Source organism: Phalaenopsis equestris, unplaced genomic scaffold (genome assembly GCF_001263595.1).
Source record: "Phalaenopsis equestris unplaced genomic scaffold, ASM126359v1 Scaffold000237, whole genome shotgun sequence".
Classification (NCBI taxonomy): domain Eukaryota; kingdom Viridiplantae; phylum Streptophyta; class Magnoliopsida; order Asparagales; family Orchidaceae; genus Phalaenopsis; species Phalaenopsis equestris.
Genome location: NW_018164679.1, coordinates 1,324,167 through 1,349,113, shown reverse-complemented (window position 1 = coordinate 1,349,113; position 24,947 = coordinate 1,324,167). Strand labels below are relative to the sequence as shown.

Genomic DNA, 24,947 nt, shown 5'->3' with positions numbered 1-24,947 from the left:
CATATAAAGTTTTGTTTAGCAGTCAAAAGTAGTGATATCTTGAGAAAATATATTTTTGGTTAGGTTTAAATGTATGTTGGTAAGTTTAGATTGTCCGCAAATTAATCATCCTAGTTGGGCTAAACTACCAACAACTTAAGAATATAAGGAGTAATTTCTTACCAAGGGTTGGTGAATAATATCGTCGGTTCTATCTCCTCTCTGAATGTTGTCAAGGGTAGGAGATACTATTCTAATGTTCCACTTTAACACACATAAGAAATATCAACATTGCTCTTACCACTTGAACCTCAGACTTACACCAACTGATGTTCCATATATGGTCATACCAAATATCCCCAGTTGCTCACAAGGGCTTAAATACTTTATCCAAGGCCCATACCCTTGAGCATTGGGTTATTAATATAGGATAAGTAGTGTTAAGGTATTTTCTATTGATTTGTGAATTATCGGGTCTCGAGTCATAACATTGTGGGTCCTTATGAATTTTATGTTGATTTTTTTTTTAGTGATTTTTTGCACTTCGAGGACGATTTTCCTCAACAAATTGTAGCAGACTCAGAGGTCCTTTAAAATATCCAGAATCACCCAAGGATGTCGAGAGGACAACTCTAAACAAACTTGGGATCTCTTGAATCATTTTATGTTTGTTGTGGTCTTACTATATTGTTGAATTGATCATCCCAAGGTGAATTATGTTGTCTTTAAGTTGTGTTCAATATATATCTTAATTAACCCATGAGTAGGCTAGAAGTTATTTATCTTATTATGTTTAAGGTTTAAACGGGTGGTCACTTTAGGGTGAGCCCAATCACTTAAGTGAACTGGTAGTGTTTTATGATAAGTTATGTTCTTTCTTTTCTAATCCTTTTAAATAGTTTTAGATCAATCCTAGCTAACTACCAAGCTCTTAGATCTTTAATGGGTAGATTTGTAATTTTAAAAAGTTAAGTGAATTGAATTTGATTCTTATAGAATGATTGAATTATGGCCTAAACATTAATCTAGGGCTTCAAAGTAGTTAATTATTGTCTTCTTATCTCATGCCCCTCACATTAGAATCACCCAATATTCCTATCTTCCAAACTATAACAATTTGATTAATTGTAATTTGACCATGTTATAGAGGATAGTGTGAATTGGTTCTTGTCATTTTGACTCTTTATGTTTCAATCATCTTAGGGAATCAATTATGATCAATATTACCCTTTTACCCTTTAGTCTGACCTAAAATTTAATTAGGGCTCAAAATTCCATAATTACCATTTTGCCCCTAGGGCTCCTTCATAATTCCTTCAATTTAATTCAAATGACTCTGAAAATTTGTTGGTTTTGCTACTCATCGGTTAATTAAGATATCAAAGAAGACTTTGTATTTTTTTGAGTTTCATTTTATTTTCTGTAATTATTTAAGCCAAAAATATAGAAAACACATTTAATTACATAAAATACATTTTTATAATCCAAAAAAATTATATAAAAAAGTTTAAATTTTTTTTCTTCAATCAGGAAGTGATTTATGGCATTTTGGCATATTTTAATATTTTTGTGATTTTTTAGTATTTTTAATTAATATTTAATTAAAAAAATGCTAAAAATAAACTTTATTATTTTAACCTCCATTTTGTTTTTCTTAGGTAGTTCTGGTCTTTAGAAACACCCCTAACCACTTTTCATACTTTTTTTACTTATATTTTAATTTCTATAATTATTTTAAACAAAAATACATACTTTCTTAGAAAATACATTTTTATACTAAAAATAATTTTATGATTCTTAAATTTTTTTAGATACTTTCTAAGTCATTTCCTTCAATTTGGGTTATTTTGTGATTTTTCGAGTTGTTTTATATTTTTTGAAATTTTGGTAATTTTCTTAATTTTAAAATAGGAAAATAAGCTTTAATTTTTTTTTTAATTTAATTTTTATTTTTCTAAGTTCCTCTAACGACAGTAAACAAACCAAACTAATTTGTATAACTATTTTAAGCAAAATCAATGTGATTTACTTTGAAAATTAAGGCTTTCAATATTAGAGTTATCCTCTGATATTGGAAAAATTAGAGAACATCCTTAAAAATGTGAGGAATGAAACTCCAAATTTCACAATTTTCTGATTAATACTTAATAATTTATGATTTAAAGAAGTTTTGGAGTATTTAATTAATTTAAAAATAAATAAAATAAAAGTATTTTTAATTTTAGTCCACAACACAGGGGTATTTTAATTTTATCTTTAGCATTTTTCTACACCAAGTAATGAGTTTTGAAGTTTATGTAGTTATTCAAAATCGAAAAATACCCCTAATTTCCTATTTATCAATGTCAACGCTGACTGGAAACTCGGCTTCTTTGAAATTCTGTGTAACACGTTCTGATCTACCAATGCTTTCCACGTAGCTGCCTCGTCGACCCGCGGTTCGTGTACGATCTCCCTGTCTCACTCGATCTCCACCGTTAGTCCAATACACGAGTGAATGGACAACATCCATTCATTATCTCTGATCGCACGCACCCGAGAACCGTCCACACTAAAATGGCTTGATCTCCCTCGATACTCAACAAAATCACTCATGATTTGTTTATAGACCTTCATCTAATAGAGATGAACACATTCTTATGGCTAGATACGCATGAAATGAACATTTCTTTCATAAAGGTCCAAAACAAAACAAATTTTGGGGATTTTGAGCCATAACATGGTGTAAGAGGTGTAGCCTCACTTATACTAGTTGGAGACGATCGTCTTGAGTCCACAAACCTCCTTGAAGTGCTAATCTTCTCTAGTTTTGACTCTTTTTAAGATTTTAATCAAAGGGTGACTTGAGCTTGGTCTTAAGATAGGTTAGAGGGCTCAGAATGATGGGGCTTCGATTGGGGAATTGGTTTTAAGTTGTTATGAAGCTTTAGGAATAGTCAATTTAGAGTTTGGTGGAGTTTGGTGAAGTGGCCGAAAATGTCCTGGATTTTGATTTCAAAACTAGGGTTTTGTGGAGGGAGACAGTGGATGAAAATGGTGGGTATGAGCTTTGTGAGGCCAAGGAAAGGTTCTGGAGCAATTTTGGCAGGGCTTCGCCAAGGTTAGTGCATTCCTCCCCTTTGGTCGTGGGTGTGTGTCCAATTTATAGAGGAAGGAGGGCTCAATTGGCCTAGTCAGGGGGTGAATAATGTGCTTAAGTGAAGGGATGAAGATGACCAGTGTCCAATAGTAGTGAGCCAAGTAGGGAAGTTCAAATTTAGGGTTTATTCTATGTGGTTGCTCTCGGGTTTGGTATTTTTCGACGACCAAGGTGGTCAGCCGGCCAGAGAGGAGTCACCATTTGGCTCAGGGGGCTCAGGGCTTGGTTTTGGTGAAGACAATTGTATATTGACCTGTGTAAAGGATTGGATGTATATGGAATGGGTTTGAACCAATTTTGAGTCAATTTGGGTGAAGGCATGGATTTAGGTTGGGTTCACCCACCAAGGTTGCTTAGGCTGAAGAGGGGACAACATGATTAGTGTGGTTAAGTCCCCATCCAAGAGTATTAGGGCTAATCATGGGTTTGAGTGAGTTATGAGAAGGGTTAATTACTTTTAATTGAATCATGAAAGGGCTCCTCCTTTTGCCATTTAGGGTATGGTGGTATGAGCATGGCTCACATGGCTTGCATGTGTCTTAAAAAAGTGCTTCATGATTGGCATTTGACTTGGCCAATTGCATGAAAAGGGAATTTAGAATATTTGGGGGATTTATAAGATGTTCGTATAAATCCAAATGTGTGTGATTTTCATCATGTATGATGTGACCTATAATTTTGGTTTTATCACTTGGATGATGGAAATTTGTAATATGGTCTAAGTGTGCTTGGATCATGGGTTTTTAAAAATGGTTTATGTGTAATTGATTTTTGAATTCAAAATTGGGCTTTTTATTTGATGGGTATTTAAATCAATGGCTCAAATTAATCATGATGGGTATGATGAGTCTTGGAAATTATCCTGAAGGTTTCATTTTGGGTTTGATGACAAATTGAGGGCAATTTGGGAGTTTTGGTGAAAATTAGGTTATTCTTTTGGGAATTTAGGGCAATTTGATTAATTTCAAACAGTGTGAAGTATTTTTGGTGAATTGGGTAATTTGAAGGAGTTTGAAGTGATTTTGGTGAAAAATAGGGAATTTTGGGCCATAGTTGTAGATTGGGAATTTTGGATGTATTGATCAACTTTGAGAAATTTGGGGTGAATTTGGGAAATTTGAACAATTTGAAGTGGTTTAGAATGATTCTTGGCAAAAAATTAGGAATTTTGGTAATTTTGGGTATTTTTAGATCCCAAGGGTATTTTGGTAATTTTAGAGAAATTTTGGGTTGGGTGAACAAGCAAGTCATGAAGCTACCCTAAAGCCACAAGCCATGTGAGGACTCATTTTGGAAAAAAAATTGGGTAGGGTGAACATGCAAGCCATGAAGCTACTCTAAAACCATAAGAGTCGTGTGTAAACCGAGAGACTGACGCCTAAGCGTCAACAATTGCTTGATTCAGTTTTGAGCATATTTCTAGAAGAAATGACATGCCCCTCAATTATATTATGTTTATGTAAAGGGTTCAGAAGCCTATCATGGAGAGTTATTAGGAAGTCATTGAGTGGTCTATGGGGCTGAAAATGGAGCTTATATTATGTTTATGTAAAGGGTTGTTGAGTGTTGTTGAACTGTAGTTGAAGGATTAATGCCAATAGGTCTAGGATTGGTGAATTTAAGGAGATTGATGTGAGTTTGTAGCCTGTTGTAGAATCTCCTCCCCCTTCTTCTTCTAAGGTAGATATTAAGGCAGATCCTTCAAAAGTACTAGCAAGGGAAACATTTGGTGGATCATCTTCAGTTGTAAAGGAGAGGAAGAAAAGTGTTTGTGTATTTATTGTTTCTATTTTTTAAAATACATCATTTAGTGAAATTCTCTTATTTTCAAATGAAGCTTTGTGGTATGTTTTTCATGTTTTTTTTATTAGAACTCTTTACCTTACCTTGTGATCATCAAGTAGGATGTTCAAAAAATGTTAAGTGTTGTGAAATTAATTTTAATTACTTAATGTGATGATTCACCTTCAAATATTCATTTACTTTTCATTTTGGCTAAGTAAAATGTTAAAATGTGTTATGAACCACAATAGCTACGGAGAGCTATGGTGGAATCAACTAGGTTAGCCACATTGAACTATGGAGTATAGGTGGATATACTTTGTAAGGAGACCCAAATGTTAGGGAAATAACATTTGATTGATTCATAATGGGATTTAAGGAATAAAAGTCATTTTAACCATTCTTCTTTATGCACTCGAGAGAGGGAAAGAAGAGAGTTGCTCCTATTTGTCACTAGCCAAATTTACAATTTACACTTTTCATTTCCTGCACTCCATTTACATCATTACAAGGGAGGGTAGCCTTAGACCTGATAGTCATCAATTCAACATCTAGTTAAGTAGGATTTCTGAAGGATTTAAACTTTACATTTGCTTTAGATACTATAAGATTAGTTTGTAGGACTTGTAACTCAATCTAACTTCTAGGCTAGGAACGAAACTAGTAGGCTAGAAATTTCCTAAGTTTAATACCCTCGTTACCTGTTGGATCGACATTTCAGACTAAATAATTTGATATTACTGATACGACACATGCATTTGCATGAGCCCCCAGAGTGTAGTTGCACTTGGAAGCGGGTATCAATGACATACGATTTGACATTGTTTATGAGTTCATACAACCTGATAAAGACCTTATTTTTAAAAGGAAGTGTAAAGGAAGGAGATGAAAAAAACTTTACTTTTCTTGTAACAATCAAGAGAAGGGGGGAGAGAGAGAGAGACTAAAACCATTTTGTAGGTCCATTCCCACAAAAAAAGGAGATCTCTTCAAGATCCCTTTGTCCTTATTTTATAGATGAAAGAAAATAAATATAAAATTATATTTTATATGATATAATGTCTGCACATAGTGTTTTGAAGAAAATATTGAGGTGTGGATATAATATGATGTCATGAGTGAGCATTGACACGTGTATTTATGTGTAATGATAGTCTTCACTAGTGTCAGGTTGGTTAGAACATTTTAGTAGGAGGGCATAGCTCGAACACATTAGTAAGTGGTCTCAGCTCAACCACTTTGGTAGGTGAGCTTGGCTCATCTACTTTGACAAATGGGCTCTGCTCAACCAGTTTGGCAGGTGGGTTCAGATCAACCACTTCAACATGTAGGCTAAGTTTGACCACTTTAGTATATTGATCAATTCAACTACTTTGATAGGTAGGCTTAACTCAATTATTTAGGTTGGTGGGCTCAGTTCAACCAGTTTGAAAAGTAAGCTCAAGTCAAGAATAACTTGATCTTTGGAAATGGGCTTCTAAAGCCCACAAGGCTCTATATGAAGTTTCCTTGAAAAAACCTTGTTAGAGTATATGTTTATATTTAATTGTACATTTAGTTTACTATTTCTTTTATTTCTTTGATTAGTTATTGCAAGAAGTGTGAGAGAATGAATATTCTTAATTTTATAGGCTTTGTTAAAAATATTTATTTCATGTCATGCATTACAACTCGATTTGAGAAAATTTATTGAGGCATGAACGTATCAATAACTAATTTTTCCTTGACTTGGGCATAATTTGACTATTGCTTCAAGTATTTAGAATGTCATATGTTCATCTCTGAGTAAAGTCTAACATTCACCTAAGGTAGTTTGTGCTACACAATGCGATCTGTTTTTGTCCTCATGGGCCTTATCTCTTCCATAGGAAGGCATTCATTTGTGAATTTTTAGTTTTTTCTGATGAGACTCGAAGTTCTATCACATTATCCTAAGAGAGGCTTGTTTTTTGAGCTATTTTATGACTAGAACTAATTTTTGTAGTAGAAGAAAATGAGTTTGGGAAAGGGTTTAGGATGATTGGGTAAATTACTAGAACTTCCTTGATTATATTTCTATCAGAGAATAAATGTTGTATCGTGTTTGTCTCAATCCTAGATATTTATGTCTCAAGTGTCTGTTGTAATGTCATATTGTCAAAGAAGAAGAGCTAATAAATTTAAAGGGCATTAATTATGGTGGTTAACAAACTTAAAGGGCATACTTCCTCTACGAGAGGTCGTAAATTTCCATGGTAAGGAAAAGTGTAGTTGAAGGGATGAAGATTTCAATATCATACCTTCAATCTAAATGTGGAAAGAGCTTAGATCCATAGATGAGAAAGCTTAGAAGAAGATCAGGCAATCTGGGTCATGGAAAGCCATTGAGGAAGGTACTTCCTTCTAGTCTTATGTTAATGTTTTTTTTTTTTGCTCATTTCATTAGAAGCGGTTGTTGGAAAGATTTCAGAAGTTCTTTCTGTTAAAAAGATGCATTGGGCTCCGGTGCTCTCCACAAGATAGGCTTTAAGACTTTCCTTTGGACTTCTGCGGATTGGAGTAGTCTGTCTGAGAATTGTATTCTTTAACAAAAATATGATGATTCGCAAGCTCTAAGTGCTCGAGCAAAGTTTTTGGCTTTTATAAGAGAAACATAACTAAATAGACTTTTACATAGGCCTTAATCCAAGGCAGCTGACCCGACCCACAATTCCGTAGATTTTTAAGCTCCGAAAGAAATTCAAAAACTTGACCCAATTTCTATTTAAGCGACTAATGTGCAAAATAATATTTTTTAAAGTTTAAAATTTGATTTATATTTCACACACTAGGGGCTCTACGCAAGTATACATATCACTTTGAGTAATATTAGATTTTATTTTAAGACCCCGGTATCGATCCCACAAAGAAGCAAGGTAAGAAATCCCTTAGCTAATTCTAGTTTACTACTATCGGGCCTTAGTTTGGAATGTCAAATAAAGTGGTTTTTCTAATAACTATTCCTAAACAAAAATCTTAAATATAAAGACAACTTATCTGGATAAATTGGTTTGGAGAATTTTGAGATGTTAAAGAGTAACCTTCTCATGCAATGACCTAGACTATGAGTAGAAATGAAATGCTTAGAATTTAATGTAGCAAGTAACAAATAGAAGCATTCCTATTCTCTACCCCCTCTCGGTGCTTGCAAAGAATATTGGATAATCTAGAGTCTCTCACAAGCTTGTGTAGTAGTGCTGAGTAGATTCTAGACTCTCACTTCCAGATTACCCACTGTGCCCTCTCTATAGGACCTACTAAGGACCCTTACGATCAAAGCTTCAGACTAAATTAATAAAATAATCTAGTATGTCACCCTAGAACATAAATTCTACGCCCATCAAAACTTATCTCCATAATTATTTACACTCCCCTCATGTGATCGCAATGGCTCTGCCCAAGATGAAATGTGGTATTCACTAATTGGTGAAATCATAGCCCTCCTGGGTCATTATGTTTCTCAACGGATTTTAACAATACAAATGATCAGCTTGCAAAGTCAATGAAGATCCAATTAAAATACCATAACATTAAATAAATAAGAGAATATCTAAGCACATCTAATTTCCTAAACATGCATCTATTTCATTGTAAAAGAAAGTAAAATTAAGATAATGACATAAGCAGTGAAAGGATTGATAGAATTAAGTAATAAATTATGTGCCAACAAGGAACATGTGTACCTACTTTCTTTTGAGTGTATAGATATGCTTAGTATTCTATTAGTTTTATGTGACTATCTCTCACCTAGAAGTTACTAATAGAAATAGATCATTAAATTACATTTCCTTAAAAGTTGCATTGCAACCTAAACTATTTTACTAGCCAACCGGTCAATCTGAGTGCACTTAAGTTGCAAGATCACTGCTCTCTCGAGTCTTAATTTCACATGCAACAAATTTTAAAATAGCTTATTGTTATTTAAGTTATGTCAATAAAGCAAATGAGATATTACACATTACATGAAAATAAAAATAATTTTATCATAAAACAAATTTTTCTATGCATGTCACTACTTCATATTAAAAGAAAAGAGTAAAGAACACTACATATGAAGCGTGGATAAAACACAACAGAAAAATTTATTTAAATCAAAGAAAATCTACCTTACAACAATTAGAAGATAATGGAGAACACAATACTTAGCTTTTTTACTTTAAAAGAAAGATGAAAAATCTCTCCACCAAAGTCTCCTGCTGATCCATACGCCACTCATACTTTCTTATTCATATCTCTCAAAATCCCTCATCAATCTCTCCAGAAAATGGAGAAATCTATATCTCCATAGAATCACGCTAAACTTACTAAAAACTCCTCCTAAAAGTGCACTCTAATTACTTCCTAACTACTTTTCATGAGAGGCGTCAACCCCCCTATTTAAAAAGATATAAAAAATTCTTCTTTCTCCAAGAGACACATCTCTTCATCCAAAAGACACACCCTTTCACTTCAAAAGAGACACATCTCTTCATCCAAGAGACTTTCCAAGTGTCTAGATTCATTTAACCACTCCCTGGGGGCGTGCAAGCCATCCAGAAGCTTTCAGAACATCTCAGAATGGTCTGGAATCGCCCAAAAGCTATTTAGAAACTGTCTCGGATGCTATGGCACTAGATTCGACACTATAGCACATGTTATAGTCATGTCTGGTGCTATAACACCAAAATTTGATGTTATAGCTCGAAAATCAGGTGCTATAGCGCCAACCTATGGCAAGCACAACTGTTTTGCTCCGTTTTGACTTGGTTTCGCCTCATTTCAGCTCTGGTTTGCTCTTAGTATTATACATACAAGATAAATATGAATATAATCTTTATATAAAGTGCAATTTCATTCAAAAACATGTGCTAAATATATAGAAAATTAAGCATAGAAATTCATATCAAAATGCGTCATATCAGAATTTTCTTCCTTGCTCAATTTGGCTCCAAATTACACCATTTTTGCTTCATTTTCACTTAAACTCCATTCCTTGTACATGAAACCATAAACATGCAAAGTAAATTCCCTTAAAGTGCAATATCATAAAAAATGTGCATAAAATGAACCTTAAATGTATATTAAAAACAAGTAATGTTAAGGAGGATCAGTTGCATGAGCAACAATAAGTTCTAGGTCTCAATGTCTGACATCTCTTGCTAGAATCATATGATGAAGCTTCTAAAGCTCTCTGTGGGTTCCTAAAAAATCTTTAGAAGAGCTTGAAAATACTTTTAATGCCTTTTATGCACCACTGAATTGGGTTATGAACGTGCCTTTAAACTCTCTAAAAGAGGTGATGACTCTTGTAAGATATTGAATGACTCAATGCCAACTCTTTCAATGTCATAAAGAACAAAAAATATCGAAGGGCATTATTATCCTTAATAAACATACATCTGAAGAAAAAAAACACTATTAGACAGGTCTGACTTCCTTTTATAAGATTTTAAAGAAGAAATCTTAAACTTCTTTGATGCATTAGCTTCTACAATCTCTCTTGAGAATGAATTCTTCAATTGTCTTATTCTTTTCCTTCAGACTCCTTTGTCTAAAGATTTAGAAGCTCTTTGAGATGTAGGTCTGGTTATTTTCTTCTTCTTCTTATTCTTTTTATAACCTCGAACCAAGGGTCTGTCTATGTCCCGCCCTTAGTAGATTCTGCCTAGGTTGCTCTTGTCTCAGTAGTTCATATCTTAATATCCCTCATCTATGTACCACTAAGGCCAATGATCCCATTTGAGTCTTGGGCTGATCTTTAGAACAAAATATGGTGGTTTCTTGCCATAAATCTTGTATAACTTTCAAGATATATTCTCTCAGCTCATTGTTTTATTGTGTCATGAAATCTTTGCTATAATCCATCAATTTTTTTTTCTTTCTTAAGATGGAAAGAACCGCTCGTTGGATTTAAGTATGGACTCCACAGTCACTGCACCATTCATGACATTGAAATAATTTTTAGAACATAGAGTCTCATATTGTTTGTGAGTTCATATAATTTGATAAAGAACTTGTCTTTGAGAGGAAAGTGTAATAATAGGTGGTTAGAAGAGCTTTGTTTTTCTCTTAATGAGAGAAAGAGGGAGAGAGAAACAGTAAAACCCTTTTTGAGGTCCGGTCCCCAACAAGGGAGAGCCTCTGAAAAGCTCCTTTGACCTCCATTTATACATGAGAGAAAAAAATATAAAATTATATTCCATAAGATACAATGCTTATTCGTAGTGTCTTGGTAAAAAGATTAAAATGCATATGTCAGGTGACGCCATAGTGAGGATTACACATGTCAATTTGGGTAATGATTGTCTTTTCTGGTGGTTTAGGTTGATTCATTCATTTTGGTAGGTGAGTTCGTTCACTTTAGTAGGTGGGCTCAGTTTGGCCACTTTGACAGTGGTCTCAGTTAAACCACTTAGGCAGGTGGGCTTAGTTCAACAACTTTGGTTGGAGATCTCAATTCAACTACTTCGGCGGGTGGACCAAGCTAAAGAATAAATTCATCTTCAGGTATGGGCCTTTAAAGCCCATAAGGTTCTCTGAGAAGTATTCCTTAAAAAGAATTGTTAGGGTACATGACCGTATTTGAGCATATAGTAATATCTGCACATTTCCCTTAAATATGGGAAATAACACAAACATAACACAATACACATACAATGAAACCATTTTAATAAAGCCATGCTTATGATTTATTATTTGTGTAATTCTTTTTATGTAAAAACTATAATATCACATTCAAAAATTCATATATTTATTTGTATGTGTGCTAGACCTTCTTATAAAATAGATCTTTTAATATATCATTATACTAATTGTTGAATCCTCTTTTGTCTACGAGTCACACCCAGAAAATAGAGTATAAGACGGGAGTGAGGGAGAGAGATAAAGAGAGGAATACACAATAATGGACAGTAATTTGAAAGACGTGAGTATCATTTTATTCATATAATAATCCCCAATTTATAGAGAAATGTGATACAATATTTGAAGTTATATTTATACTCCTATTTTAACGGGTACTGTATAGGGTATATATGTTTCAAATATGTGGGCCCGGAGCCTGACTGCTCTAAAGCTTGATTGACTGGATGGTAAAGCCAATAATAGATGTTGACAATCAGTTAAGCTAGAAAGGCCAGCCGATCGGCCTACTTCGGAAGACTGTTGGTCAGCTATGCTTGGTGCTACCGGTTGACTAGACTTTTACTGGCAAATGGTCGACAAGTTTGACTTGGTCGAGTAGTGTCGATCGGTTAGTCAAGCTTGGCCATAGAATATTGATCCCTGACAAGAAGCTCATGTTGGCAGGGAAGAGCTAGACTATTAGGCAAATGATGAATTACTGTAACCTGATAGGTGACAACTCTTATACGAAAGGATTTTAAGGGATAACCCTATATAACTCTTATACGAAAGGATTTTAAGGGATAACCCTAGATAAAAAAAGAAAACAAGAATGCTAGTGAATTTTTATGTGCTTACATATCTAACACCTAAACTTTATATATAAAAAAAAGTTTAGATTTTGATATGTAAATATATAGGAATTAATTGATATGTATGCAAATCTTTCAAGATTGTGTACAAGAAATATATATATATATATATATATATATATATACAAAACTCATATACACACATACATTCATACATTATTATATATTCGATCTTGGTAACTTTTAAAAACCCTATTCGTCAGTATAAAAACGTCGTCCCCGTTGCAGCCCTTCCTAAAACCCTAGGCCGCTCCTGATTCCCTGGTAACCAAACTTTCGTATGGCGATTTTGAACCGCCTAAGCCGAGCTGCCGCCCTCGCGTCGTCAATCCTTAAAGACTACTCTTCCTCCGCGATCCGACCTTCCCGTTTTCCTCTTTCAAATCCTCGTTTCCTTACAGCGTCCCTTTTAGGAAACTCTAGCTTCCGAATTCCCGCGCAGGGCCCTTCGTCGTCCTTCCACTCTTCGATTCCATGCTCTATCAGGCGGGTTGATTCTGACCAGGGTAGTAAAATACCAGAGGATGAAATCCTGTTCGAGGGATGCGATTACAATCATTGGCTTATCACCATGGACTTTCCCAAGGACCCGAAGCCCTCTCCCGAGGAGATGGTTGAGACCTACGTCCAAACTCTGGCTAAGGTCGTCGGCAGGTAATTTTTCATAGTTTCATATAAATGGCATACGACCGTGCTGTACTCCAATATCATTATGGCAGCTTGTTCATGATCTCCGGGACATATTGGTTGGAATTTTCATGAGATTCATTTTTTTTTTTGGTGGGTTTTCTTTTAAAGTTCTTGGGGGAGTTGGAGGTTTGGATAATCTTGTTCTAGCAATTTTATATATAAGTTACATTTTTCTCTTCTTAACTATGTATTTTTTTTTTTTTTTTTTTTTTTTTAGACCACATTGAGGCTGTGTTTGGCTGCAACTTAGATTTTCATTAAGTAGGATATATCAAAGCCGATAAATTTGGATTTATATTCAACAACAGAGTTTGGTTGCGAGACGGAATAAATCCGCATCGTAATCTAATTTAATAAATCCGTATTTACACGATCAAGTAGATGGAACATGAGGAAACACAGGCAAAACACAAGAAAATTTGATTTAACAGAATGTCGGATTTAATGTTCAGTTTTATGGCGTTTGGCTGGATTTAAGCTAAATCTATCACTAAATCCTATTAATAGTACGCCTGAGTTAACCCTTAATAATGAGCTGTAGTTCTCTTTCTTGTAACTAAAACTTTAAGAGGGTTGTCGTTATAAGGAAAATTTATTTTTTTATTGGGGCGTTAACAAACATAACATTCAAATCTTACTTATTTACATATCTAACAGCTGAACTTTACATTTTATATTTATAGCACCCAAATCTTTCACATCACCTAAAACATATCACCCTTCTGAAAAAAATGGTGAAATACACCTTTTTACGCATAGATAAGGTGGTATGTTCGTAAATGTTGATGTTAGATGTTATATATGGGGGGAGATGTATTTTAAGATCTTGAGCAGGCTTATGATAGATTGCCATAAGAATTGATTTAGTGTGTATTAAGGATAAAGGCATTTAATCTTGGTAAGAGATGCTTTGGTAAATGCTTTCTATGAAAGAATTTTCTTTTCTATGTGACATTTATTGAAATATTTGGAAAGGTAGACGAATAGAGAATGTGTTAAAAATTAAACGCCAAAGATTAATCTATTCAATATTTAAATACTATTAAAAATAAATGCCAAAGAATAAATAGAATCGACATTAGGATTTTGTGTGTCTTATAACTTAATTAAATACTCTCTGAAATTAAAGTGATATCCTAGTGAGATAGGTTTAGTTTTATAGATTTTTGTATAGAGACACATTGATATGGATGAGAATATAACATCTAAAGCTTTATATGGTTGATTAAACGGATGTTTCACATATGTATTATGTGATAAGATAATTTCTTAGAAGCTTAAACATGAATTTTAAAAATGGAAGTTCAACCTCCTATGTTTTTTGAATTTGAGTGTTGGGCGAAAAAAATGTGGCTGATAGACAAGTTCGGCATGGTGAAATATGAAATATTAAGGTAAATGTGTGTTTTAACTAGGATAGATTGATGAATGGACATACTAGAGGGACAATGAAACAAACATTCATTGAAGATTAAATTAAGCTAGTTTGAACCTGTACAGTCAAAGGTAAAGTTATCCTCATACAATATATATATTAAATTAGCTATAAAGGATTAGCTATGAGATGTGTCCAAAAATTATATAGATCGAAGTTTGAGTGTGATAGATGGTGGAGACAACTTTGAAATCTCATGCCTTATTTGTTTATTCTTGACATTCCCACTTGACACATCCACATCAAGCAAATTAAGTGGTTTCGGTCTGATTTGCGGCATCAAAGGAAAAAAAAAAAACTTTTTTCTTTGAAGGAAGGTCTTATGTGTAGCATTCTACAAGCTGAGTTTTGATACTATCCTTCCACAACGAAACTTTTTCAACCAATTTGAGGCGTATGCCTTATCTAAGCTGCACAGAAGTCTCATTGAGAAAGGGTAGTGCCAAGAATGTTTCAATATGCATCATCCGAGCTGTACAAAATATTTTTTAACCATATAAGACTAGATAGATTCCAAGTGGAGCTCTTTTATGGTTTCTTTTTAGAAGGGATTTAACTCATGTCTTTTAGTTTAACATTAATAAACAAGCCATGCAATTCAATTTTTTATTTAATTCATTATACTTATTGTTCAAAATTTTGCAATTTGAGGCACGCCTCAGTGTAAATCCGAAGGAAAACGCTTCGGGGTGTATGCCTTGAGCAGCTCAGATGAGGCATACACCACAAATTGGTTAAGGCATGCCTTGAGGCGCACCTTGCCTTAATTCCGTTGAGACGTTTGTTTCTTAGTTTTTTTCTTATATTAGATGGTTCTAATATGATCTGAAGTCGCACTCTTCCCTGTCACCAATTAGGCTTCTCATAGTTGTCACCTGTTACTATTGTTGACTCTTTCGCCACTGCCGCTGCCTATGCCGCCATCGACGCCGCTTGTCACTATTGTCACCTGCTGCTGCCACAACCGCCTACTGCTCCATATTTTGATTAGTTATTTTATTCATCTTTAGATCTATTAATGTTATTATGTTGGCTAAACAATAGGAGTGAGAGAAGTGGATTGTATTAAACTCATCTTATGTCTTCCTTTGATATTTTATATTACTTCTTTTTAATATTTGATCAATTAATGTTTATATTATATTTTTCTTTTTGTACAAGTTGTTACATGATATTTTATGATTTATGTAATTTGTTATTTTATATAAATGTAATTTATTATTCTTTTAATGCTATAAGGTTAATGTTACTTTCTTTAATATAACTGTGAGTTATGCTGCTGATATATTATCTTTTGTCCACTTATTTTGATTCGCGGCTTATGCTGCAGGCTGCCTTGAAGCTTAGGCCTCGCCTCACGAATGAAAAATTCCTCCGTACTTTATTGCAAAATTTTAAACATTGATCATGTTGTAGCTTAGATAATAGATGAAATGATCAAGATGCTCTGCTTTCCGTGCTTTCAAGATGCTCACAAATTTAGAAGAGTGATTCCAAACTCAAGATAAATTTTAAAATTGAGTCTAATAAACATCGGTAGGTGCTACCAATTTAAACTACAAGCGTTTAAAGATATTTATACGCAATAATGAAAATCTAAACTGTCATGCTCCTTTAGCCAGAGTTGCTAAAATTACCAATAATAGAGATTAATTTTTTTACTGTCACTTCCGTCATCCTTAAATCCGTTTAATAGAGAATTATTTTTTCTTGAAAGAGAAAATTGAATGCCTGATTTATCATTACTTAGATCAATATTTGAAGTATCTATTGTAGATTCTTAGATTTAAAACAAGTGGGGTCAATGCTTTGAATATGATTGTTCATTTATTTCTTTTCTTTACCGATGAATAAAACCTTGTATTCATCATATCAAGGAATGAACTCATTCTAATGGGGTGGTTGGCTGCACCTAGGATTTATAAATCCAGGTGTTGTTAAAATCAGAATTTGTTTGGTATGATTTGCACCTAGGATTAAGTTATATCCACTTTAATTCATAAGAAGTATTTGGCATTTTATTTCAGGATTTAACAATTTACATTAAAAATAAGATTTAATTACGTTTGTTCCAGAAAGTGCAATTGATAAAGCCTGCGTAGTAAATCCACGAATATGTGGATTCAATACTTGCATTAGCAGGACACAATGCTAGAGGTAAGGAACCAATCACCGAAAATCCGAAGTGTGCTGTACGAATTCCTAATTTGGGAAGCAAGACAACAAGAGGTTGGATGTAGCTGTTTTCCTTTAGTTTTTAGATATGTAAATACATAGGAATTATGTGGCATGTATGTAATATCTTCCTTATTTCAAAAGTACCACTATCTTTATTTCCTCATATAGTCCACAGCTTCTAACGTCAACAAGCGAAAAAAAATTTTTAAGAGGGCTTGCTTCAAATCTGTATAATAATTTTGGCTTGAGCTTCCTTTAATGGCTTATTTTATGCACTATAAGTGGGCACAAAGAAGTAATAAATTGAAGGATATCCAGAAGGAGGCAGAAGAAGCTAATGGTTTCGAGCTTGGGGACATGATTCCTCTAAGAGGTTTTTCATTCAAGAAATACTTTTTTTTTTAAATTTATTTACTCTTATTCTTCCCCCAACCTGTGATTCTTCACTTTCTCAGCTTGAAAGTGCAATTTTCATGGTATTTTTTAGTGTCGTGTCAGAAACACAAATATAAACCCTAACAGTGGACACCTTCTCCCCCAAGTGGTAGTCCTAGAGCCTAGGTTGCATACCAAGTGCCAATGCATCCAAATGTGGGCCTGTGCAACAAGCGAAGAGCTAACGTTTTCCCTTTGATTTTCTCATGTGCGACAAGCGACGAGGGAAGAGACGAGGCACACACATTCATCCTCTTTAAATCCCTTAAATCCACCTCTCGATTGAATTTAGTAAATCTGGGATTTACGTCATAACAAAGGAAAAAATGAATTTAGAGGCTTTGTAAGATTTAGTTCCCCTGAAATTTGCATTTGGTGGATTTACGTTATATCCACATTGCTTTCCTATTAAAACAGGAGCTAGCAGTCACCCTCTAAAGAAGATATTATGACATTTGCTATATTAGTAGTTATTTTCTAATTTTAGTTGTGTTTTTTTACTTCAAGAAGAAAAGTGATTGCTTGTCTTATCAAGGACACGTAGGCCAATATTTGAAGAATCAAACTACAAATCCTCAGTCTCAAAATATGGAGGATTAGTGCTCTTATAGTCAGAATTTGGTCGAATGGGATTGTTGGTTGATATTATATCCTCAATGATGAATTGAACAAATTATAGGGTTACCTTATCAAATAATGAAATCACTCGAAAGAAGAGATAAGTCCCTTATTACAACCAAGGAGTTATCTTTAGAATTTGGGAAACCATCATGGTTTTATATCTACTTTTATGTGATCCATTTCGATCTTGTTGTAAAAGAAAAGGATTCATTAGGAGGGCTCATTGATTCATGAGACCCAATTGGAGAGGTATCTCATATTCGAAAGTCATTGGGGTAACTCATAATGTTTTAAGCCGTAGAGGGCACTAAATGTAGAATATGGTTCCCCCACTAAAGTACTTAGGAAGGCAAGTGAGTAATCATGGTTGCTATATTTTCAAAAGTTGTTTAAGGACTCCTGATGAGTGAACCTCATAGGCTTCTACTATTGGGTAGAGTCTTTATTAGACGTCTATATAACAATCCATCTTTTCCTTAGCCTCAAGAGTGGAGGTGAGTAAATATTGTTTATGAAGACTGCCCAACTTCATGAGAAAGCACAAGAAAATTATATCTCCTTCAAGTCTACAAAGGCTTTTTAGCTTTTTCAAATGTTGCGTCACTTATACCTCCATTTGCAATTTTATCGATCATAGCATTTGCATTTTAACAAATAACTTAATTGGCTATTCTAGCAGGCACAACACTGACATGGTTGTCTTGACATATGAAACTTGCATAGTCATTAAGGCTTCATCGATTTCAGTAAGCTCTTGACTTTATAAAGGGCTAGGGGCAATCAAGGAAATTACTTTTTTTTCAAAGGGTATTGAGAACTTTAAGATGGATGCTCTCGACTTGAGTTTGTTAATGTCATGCCATAAAGTTGGTTTGTGATCCATTGTAAACTTTGATTTTGAGGGGCATGTCAATGTCAATGTTTAAAAAGTGTTATTATTTAAAGGGGATCTTGACCAAATTGTTTTTTTTTTCTAAAATGTATCAAATACAATAAAAATTGATGAATTTCTAAGTCTTAATAATATTAATTAGGGACTATATGCTGATATCTTCATACAATCTTTGCAATCCTTGATTGAACTTTTACTCTTTTGGTGGGTGGGACATGGATTTTAAAACAGTTAGATTAATTCTAAGAGGATTTAATTTTTTTGATTTTGCCAATTCATATGCTTCTATATTATGACTTTTTAAGAATCCAATTATTCCTTAGGGAGTTATTTGGTTTGGTAAAAAAGTAATGCGATGTAAAATCAATGTATTGAATTTAAAATACTTTAGTGTTTTTGATTTAGTGTAAAAATAAATGTGGTACTTCATATTTTCTTATTTAGTTTGAAATAAATAAAAAATAATATAAAATATGGGGTCTATAATGACGGGCATGAGGCTGTCAGCCAGTGGAGGCATTGGGCAGGCAAGTGAGCGGGTAGCGGCAGCTAACTGCGTGCGGCAACGATGGACAACAATAGTGGATGACAACAACAGAAGATGGCAGCGACAGGCAAAGGTCGACGACTGAGAACATTGTACATCAAAGTGTGTATTTGGAATTCACACAAATCAAATGCATTCTAAATACATCGAAAATGAACTAAAAAATGAATTCCAATTGGAAGATTCCAACCAAACACCTGAATTTCCAGAAACCTTGCAAAAAGAATGCAATGCACTCCTTTTGTAGCCGACCAACCAACCCATAGTGAAATCGACTTGATTGCTTTTATAAAGATTGCGATTGTCGAGCACCACTCTGGCACTATCAATCACGTGTGATGGTTGCCGACTAGTCGTTGATCAAATTTCTCTTCTAGATCAAGATCCAATGGGTGTGATCAATCTCAAAGAGATGCAACCCTCCAATTTCAACAAACTGACAAATTTCAGATTGGGCCTTTACGTGCTCTAATGTACTCCATAATTAGATCAAAGTTTTCAATGCTAATTTTAACCACTGATCCACAAAGATCAACAATTCTTGAAGGAATGCATCACGCTAAGAACATTAAACTATGATACAAAGGCTTAGCCCACTCAAGCAACGATGTAAAATTCAAATTCATCTACTAAGTGGTGGGGTAAGTACATAACTTGATTACAAAATTGGAACTTTAACAAAATTATATCATCTAGATAGTATAAAAAAACCATAAAACTCAAACACCTGAGTTTACAATCACCACAATATTGCTTGAACAGACTTTGTTTAGAACAAACTTAGATTGAATTTGCAAATAGAAGCCATTGGCTTGCCATCAAGTGTACAACATGCGAGGGAGTTTCTGCTAAAATCCTAAAATTATGACGTTCAAACTTGCCATTATCATTTTGTACGTAATTTCTTTTGTGGGTGAAATTTGGGTTGAACTGGTAGCACATAAGTTAACTTCTTAACTTCCAAGAATGCACAATGTACAAACGGAGAATCAGCCAAAACTTGATACCTGAATTCACATACTCAATAAATACTATGTAATAGAAGAACATGATTGATAATTAAATGCATATTTTATATAACTTCAATAAGTCGGTATGGTATATTATTTCATCGGTTGGGGTGTAAAAAGTCACTAATTAGTTTATCATCACTGAAAAAAAGAATGCGATGATGATTGTGAAGACAAAACTAGGCGGGATGGGTTAAGAAAATTGTATTGTATGGGTGGTGGGAGAAACATTTATTGATGATTAAATAGTTGAATTTAATTAAGATGGTGATAAGAAAAAATAATTGGTTGGCTCGTGTATATGCTCAATTTAGGGAAGAGGATGCACCAATAATATGCATAAATAAATTTAACGTTGAATGATTAAGAAGGAAATGGTCACAACAAAGGATGTGGTAGAAATTTTAAAAAAAATTGGCACAGAAGAAGTTTGAGACCACATACACTCTACAAGAGCAGATAGAGTATGGGAGTTCTTTAAAGTAAACCTAATGTATATTTTTGTAACATGATTCAAGTTGGTTATGTTTTATTTTCTAATTTTTTACAATATAAACATTTGCTTTAACTTATTTAACATATATGCTTAAGTTTTGATTATTGAATTATGATACTTCTGAAAGTTTTTATATTATGTTACTGCCCTTCCATAAACAATGCTTGTTGAAAGGTGGACAGTTAAGTTATTAAAAGATGCCATGTTATTCTCATGTTAGTATAGTACTGCTCTGAAATGTTTCACAGGAAAATTATGTTGCATTGTTGTAATACAGTAAATAAATACTAATCAGTAGTAATTCTTATTATTAACAATGCTTGGTTATAGCGTGGAGGAGGCAAAAAAGAGAATGTATGCCTGTAGTACGACTACTTACAATGGTTTTCAAGCCGTAATGACTGAGGAGATGTCTGAGAAGTTTAGAGGTGAGTGTGCTTCGAACTAATTTTTTTATTGGGGGCGTTTACATACATAGCAAACAATTTTTATGAATTTACATTTCTCATGCGTAAACTTTAATATTTACAGCCATAGCCTTCGGATCTTTAATATTGCATAAAAAATAGTACTATTGCCAAGTGAAATACTCCGTTTCATGGAAAGGTTTGAAGCACCAAATTGCTATGCATGTAAATATGAAAGTTTAGGTATGAGATACCTAGATACATAACAATTATTTGTCATGTATGTAAATTTCCCTTTTTTATTTTAATCTTCTTACTTTGGTATGAGGGTTGGCAGGCCCATCCTATTCTAATAAATTAGCTGTGATGATAGATACACTCTTACCAGCAATGCATAATTTTCTTTTCTTCCTGTAAATGGATTTATTGGCCTTGCCTGAATTTTTTTGTAGTTTTCTCATGATTTTTTTGCTTTTAAATTCAGGCCTGCCTGGAGTTGTTTTCATTCTGCCTGATTCCTATATTGATCCAGTGAACAAGCAGTATGGAGGTTTGCTGTTCTAAATTTGCTTCCCTATTACAATTTCAATGTGATTCTATGAAACATGGATGCCATTTTACTTAAGAAAATTCTACTATACACCATGTAAAACAAAGGGAAATTTACATACGTAGCACACTATTCTTAGGTATTTACATTGTTCAGATACAAACTTTTTTATTGTGCCTTAAACCTATGCATGAAAATGTATTTTTCACTTTTTAAAAGCAGTAATAGTGCTATTTTTGACGTGGGACTAAAGATTTGAATGCTATGCATGTAAATATGAAAGTTTAGGTGTGACATATGTAAATACCTAAGAATTATGTGCTGATGTAAATGCCCCCAAAAACAAATTTATCTACATTTTTTTATATGCAGGGGATAAGTATGATAATGGAGTTATTACTCCAAGGCCCCCACCTATTCAATATGGAAGGCAAGGGAGATACGGTGATAGGAATAGGAGATACGAACAACCAAGATATGAGAGGCCAAGATTTTCATCACCAATGCAAGGAAGAGATTCGCCACCTCAAAACGATCATCCTCAAACGTATCAAGGAAACCCACCTAACGAATATCAAGGTTCGACACAAGGATACGGACGAAATTATACTCCACAACAAAACTTCGTTCCACACGGACAAGATGGAACGAATTGTGGTCCGCCTGGTGACATCCAGCATGGATACTCATCGATGCAGCAAGGTTATCCACAAAGGCCGGAAGGCCCCCAACAAGGATATGGAAGAAACTATGGCTCGCCACAAAATTACGGCCCACCACCACAAAATTATGGCGCACCTCAAAACTATGGCCCACCGCAAAACTATGGCCCACCGCAAAACTATGGCCCGCCACAAAACTATGGTCCACCTCAGCAAGATGGAGGGAGCTATGGTCGACTTGGCGACGCGCAGCGAGGATACTCCCCAATGCAACATGGAAATTCACAGATGCAACCAGGAAATCAACAATATTCGCGCAATGTTCCGACGCAAGACGGAGGTTATGCTCCGCAGCAGAACTATGGTCCATCTGGAGATAGAGAACGTGAATAAGGTGGAGACTTGGCTCCAACTGGAGAGTTAGGAGTTCTCACGAACACGACCGCTAATTACTGGTTAAATCAAGATAAATTTCAATTTAATGTGCCATGTAATTTATATATTTAGGATTTTAAGTCTTCTTATTTCAGCGTGAGTCTGTGTTGAGTTATATTTGGAACGGGAACTACAGTTTTGAGACAAGATGAGCTTGAATTGTCTGTTGGTTTTGTGATTTTTTGATATTTCTCTTTATCGAGTATTATGAAAAGTGAGTGGTATAATTTATGGTTATCATTTTTCTGGATTAACATATCAATGGACTAATTTGGCACTTTCAAAGAAAATTCTACAAAGGAGTCCATTATATGATATCACTCCCATTACACTGGCTTTTGATGTCTTTAAGTACTGTAATTATTCATTTAGCAATTAAAATATGTATGGGATGGATCGTGCATTTACATATGGTTTTCATCCATTCTGCTTCTCTTCTACTGATGCAATAGTAGGTTCTGATTTCAGGAAGGTGTTTATGGGACTTTTTATGTTCGTGTACTGATTGGAGCCTGGAAGTGCTGCTTGCTTGGTGAAGGTATCTGGGTCGGCATCTATTGTTTTTTTATTTTGTCATCATTTTGATTAGTTTCAATTTTTCCTCACATTTTGACTTTTTTTTTTTTTTTGGAAAGATTTACATCCCTGCCACTCAATTCATATGTAACATGTAAACTTCAATTGTTACGCGTAGATATCATCTTAGGAAAATGAACCAAAAAAAAGGGAGGTGGTGTGGTGAGAAATTAATTTAACTTAATAGCATACGTATTCCTATTAGGGTTTTCAAAACGGCTCGCCGCAAACAACTCATGTTCAGCTCGATAAGAAGCTTGTGTTTCACTAAGTTAACGAGCCAAACACAAATATTTTTCGTGCTCGACCGAACAAGAATAAAGATATGTTCGTTTGTGCTCAACTTCTTTTGGCTATATATATATATATATATATTGATTAGTAGCATTTTTTAAAAAAAATTAATTGACTACAAGTACAAAATTTTAAAATCAATTAAAATTATTAATTAAAAAAAATAAAAATACATTATATTATATTTAAATGATATTCTAATATAAATAAAAAATTTAAATCTTAACCCGACCATTAACATACTACAATGTGTGATTAGAGTTGTCAAAATGACTTTTTGTTCGTAAACAATTCGTGTTAAATTCACTAAACAAAAATTTCGAACACGAACATACTTTTGTGTGTCGAAATGTAAGTGATATTTTTTAATGTACTAAACAGAAGCTAAGCTTGAGCTCACCCGCCTTCAACTTTTTTTAAACCATAATTCCAACATAACAGTTCCAACAAAAGTGCTCTCGCTCTTCCTCGATTACAAACACAGCAAAACCTTTCCTTCGTTCCCCCAACTCGCTTCCAAATAACCGCAACAGAGATGAAAATGCCTCGCCCCAAATCTAGCTGCTGCTACACTCTGCCTTCTTCTGTTCTTTCCTCTCTCGTTCCCGAACCCTAAAACCGCAAAGCTTTCTTTATTCAAACTCCACTCCTTTCGACCACACCAAGGCCGCAGAAACTCCTGATTTCGTCCTCTTCGTCGCACGAACCTGCTGAAGCCAAAGCCCATCGATTCCCTGTTCATGATTCCATCGTTTCTCCCTGATCCGACACCCTCATCTCCCGAAACTTCGAAATGTCTTGCTCGAGCGTCGGAATCAAACTCCCTTGTTTAAGCATGGAAATTGAACTCCAGCCTACTTCCTTCTCCCTGCGTTGATGGCCTTGTCGTTCTTTACTGTTCAAGCCACAATGTTCCCTATGTCCCAAACCCCGCATCGCCGCCTCCTCAACCAGTCGAAACCTGATCAAGCGTTCTTGCCCTAACCCTAAACCGAAGTAGTCGTCCGCCCTTCCTCCCTGTGTCACATGCGAGCCATGCACGACTCCTTTGTCTTGCACCGAAACCTCTGTGTGACCCCCTATTTCCTCCTCCGGTCTGCCCTAGATGGAGCCGCTCATGAGTTTCCCTACCCCTTTGTCCGCCTCACTGCCGCTTTGCCGAGCCTCGTACCAAGGTGTTCTGCTTCCCTCAGTTTGGGAACATACGACGTCTGCAGAGTTGCATAGTCTGTGACATGCTTATTTGTAGCCCATGTAACTTTTTCTATAATCTACCTATATATAAAAACATAAGCGTGGAACTTACTAGAAGGTACAGGTAGGTTA

General features: G+C 34.6%; 1 protein-coding gene across 1 annotated transcript; it reads left to right on the top strand.

Moving 5' to 3' along the window:
• The first annotated feature begins 12,570 nt into the window (after nucleotides 1–12,570).
• Nucleotides 12,571–22,949, top strand: LOC110023963 (multiple organellar RNA editing factor 1, mitochondrial-like). Its single transcript, XM_020723639.1, has 4 exons — nucleotides 12,571–13,047; nucleotides 21,028–21,125; nucleotides 21,589–21,654; nucleotides 22,027–22,949. Exons 1-4 carry the CDS (start codon nucleotides 12,674–12,676, stop codon nucleotides 22,707–22,709), a joined length of 1,221 nt encoding a protein of 406 aa, XP_020579298.1. The 5' UTR covers nucleotides 12,571–12,673; the 3' UTR covers nucleotides 22,710–22,949.
• The last annotated feature ends 1,998 nt before the right edge of the window (nucleotides 22,950–24,947 follow it).

Coding starts and splice junctions, on each gene's coding strand:
- LOC110023963 (XM_020723639.1), top strand. CDS start 12,674: ATGGCGATTTTGAACCGCCTAAGCCGAGCTGCCGCCCTCGCGTCGTCA. Junction 13,048..21,027: donor CTGGCTAAGGTCGTCGGCAG/GTAATTTTTCAT, acceptor GCTTGGTTATAG/CGTGGAGGAGGCAAAAAAGA. Junction 21,655..22,026: donor AGTGAACAAGCAGTATGGAG/GTTTGCTGTTCT, acceptor TTTTATATGCAG/GGGATAAGTATGATAATGGA.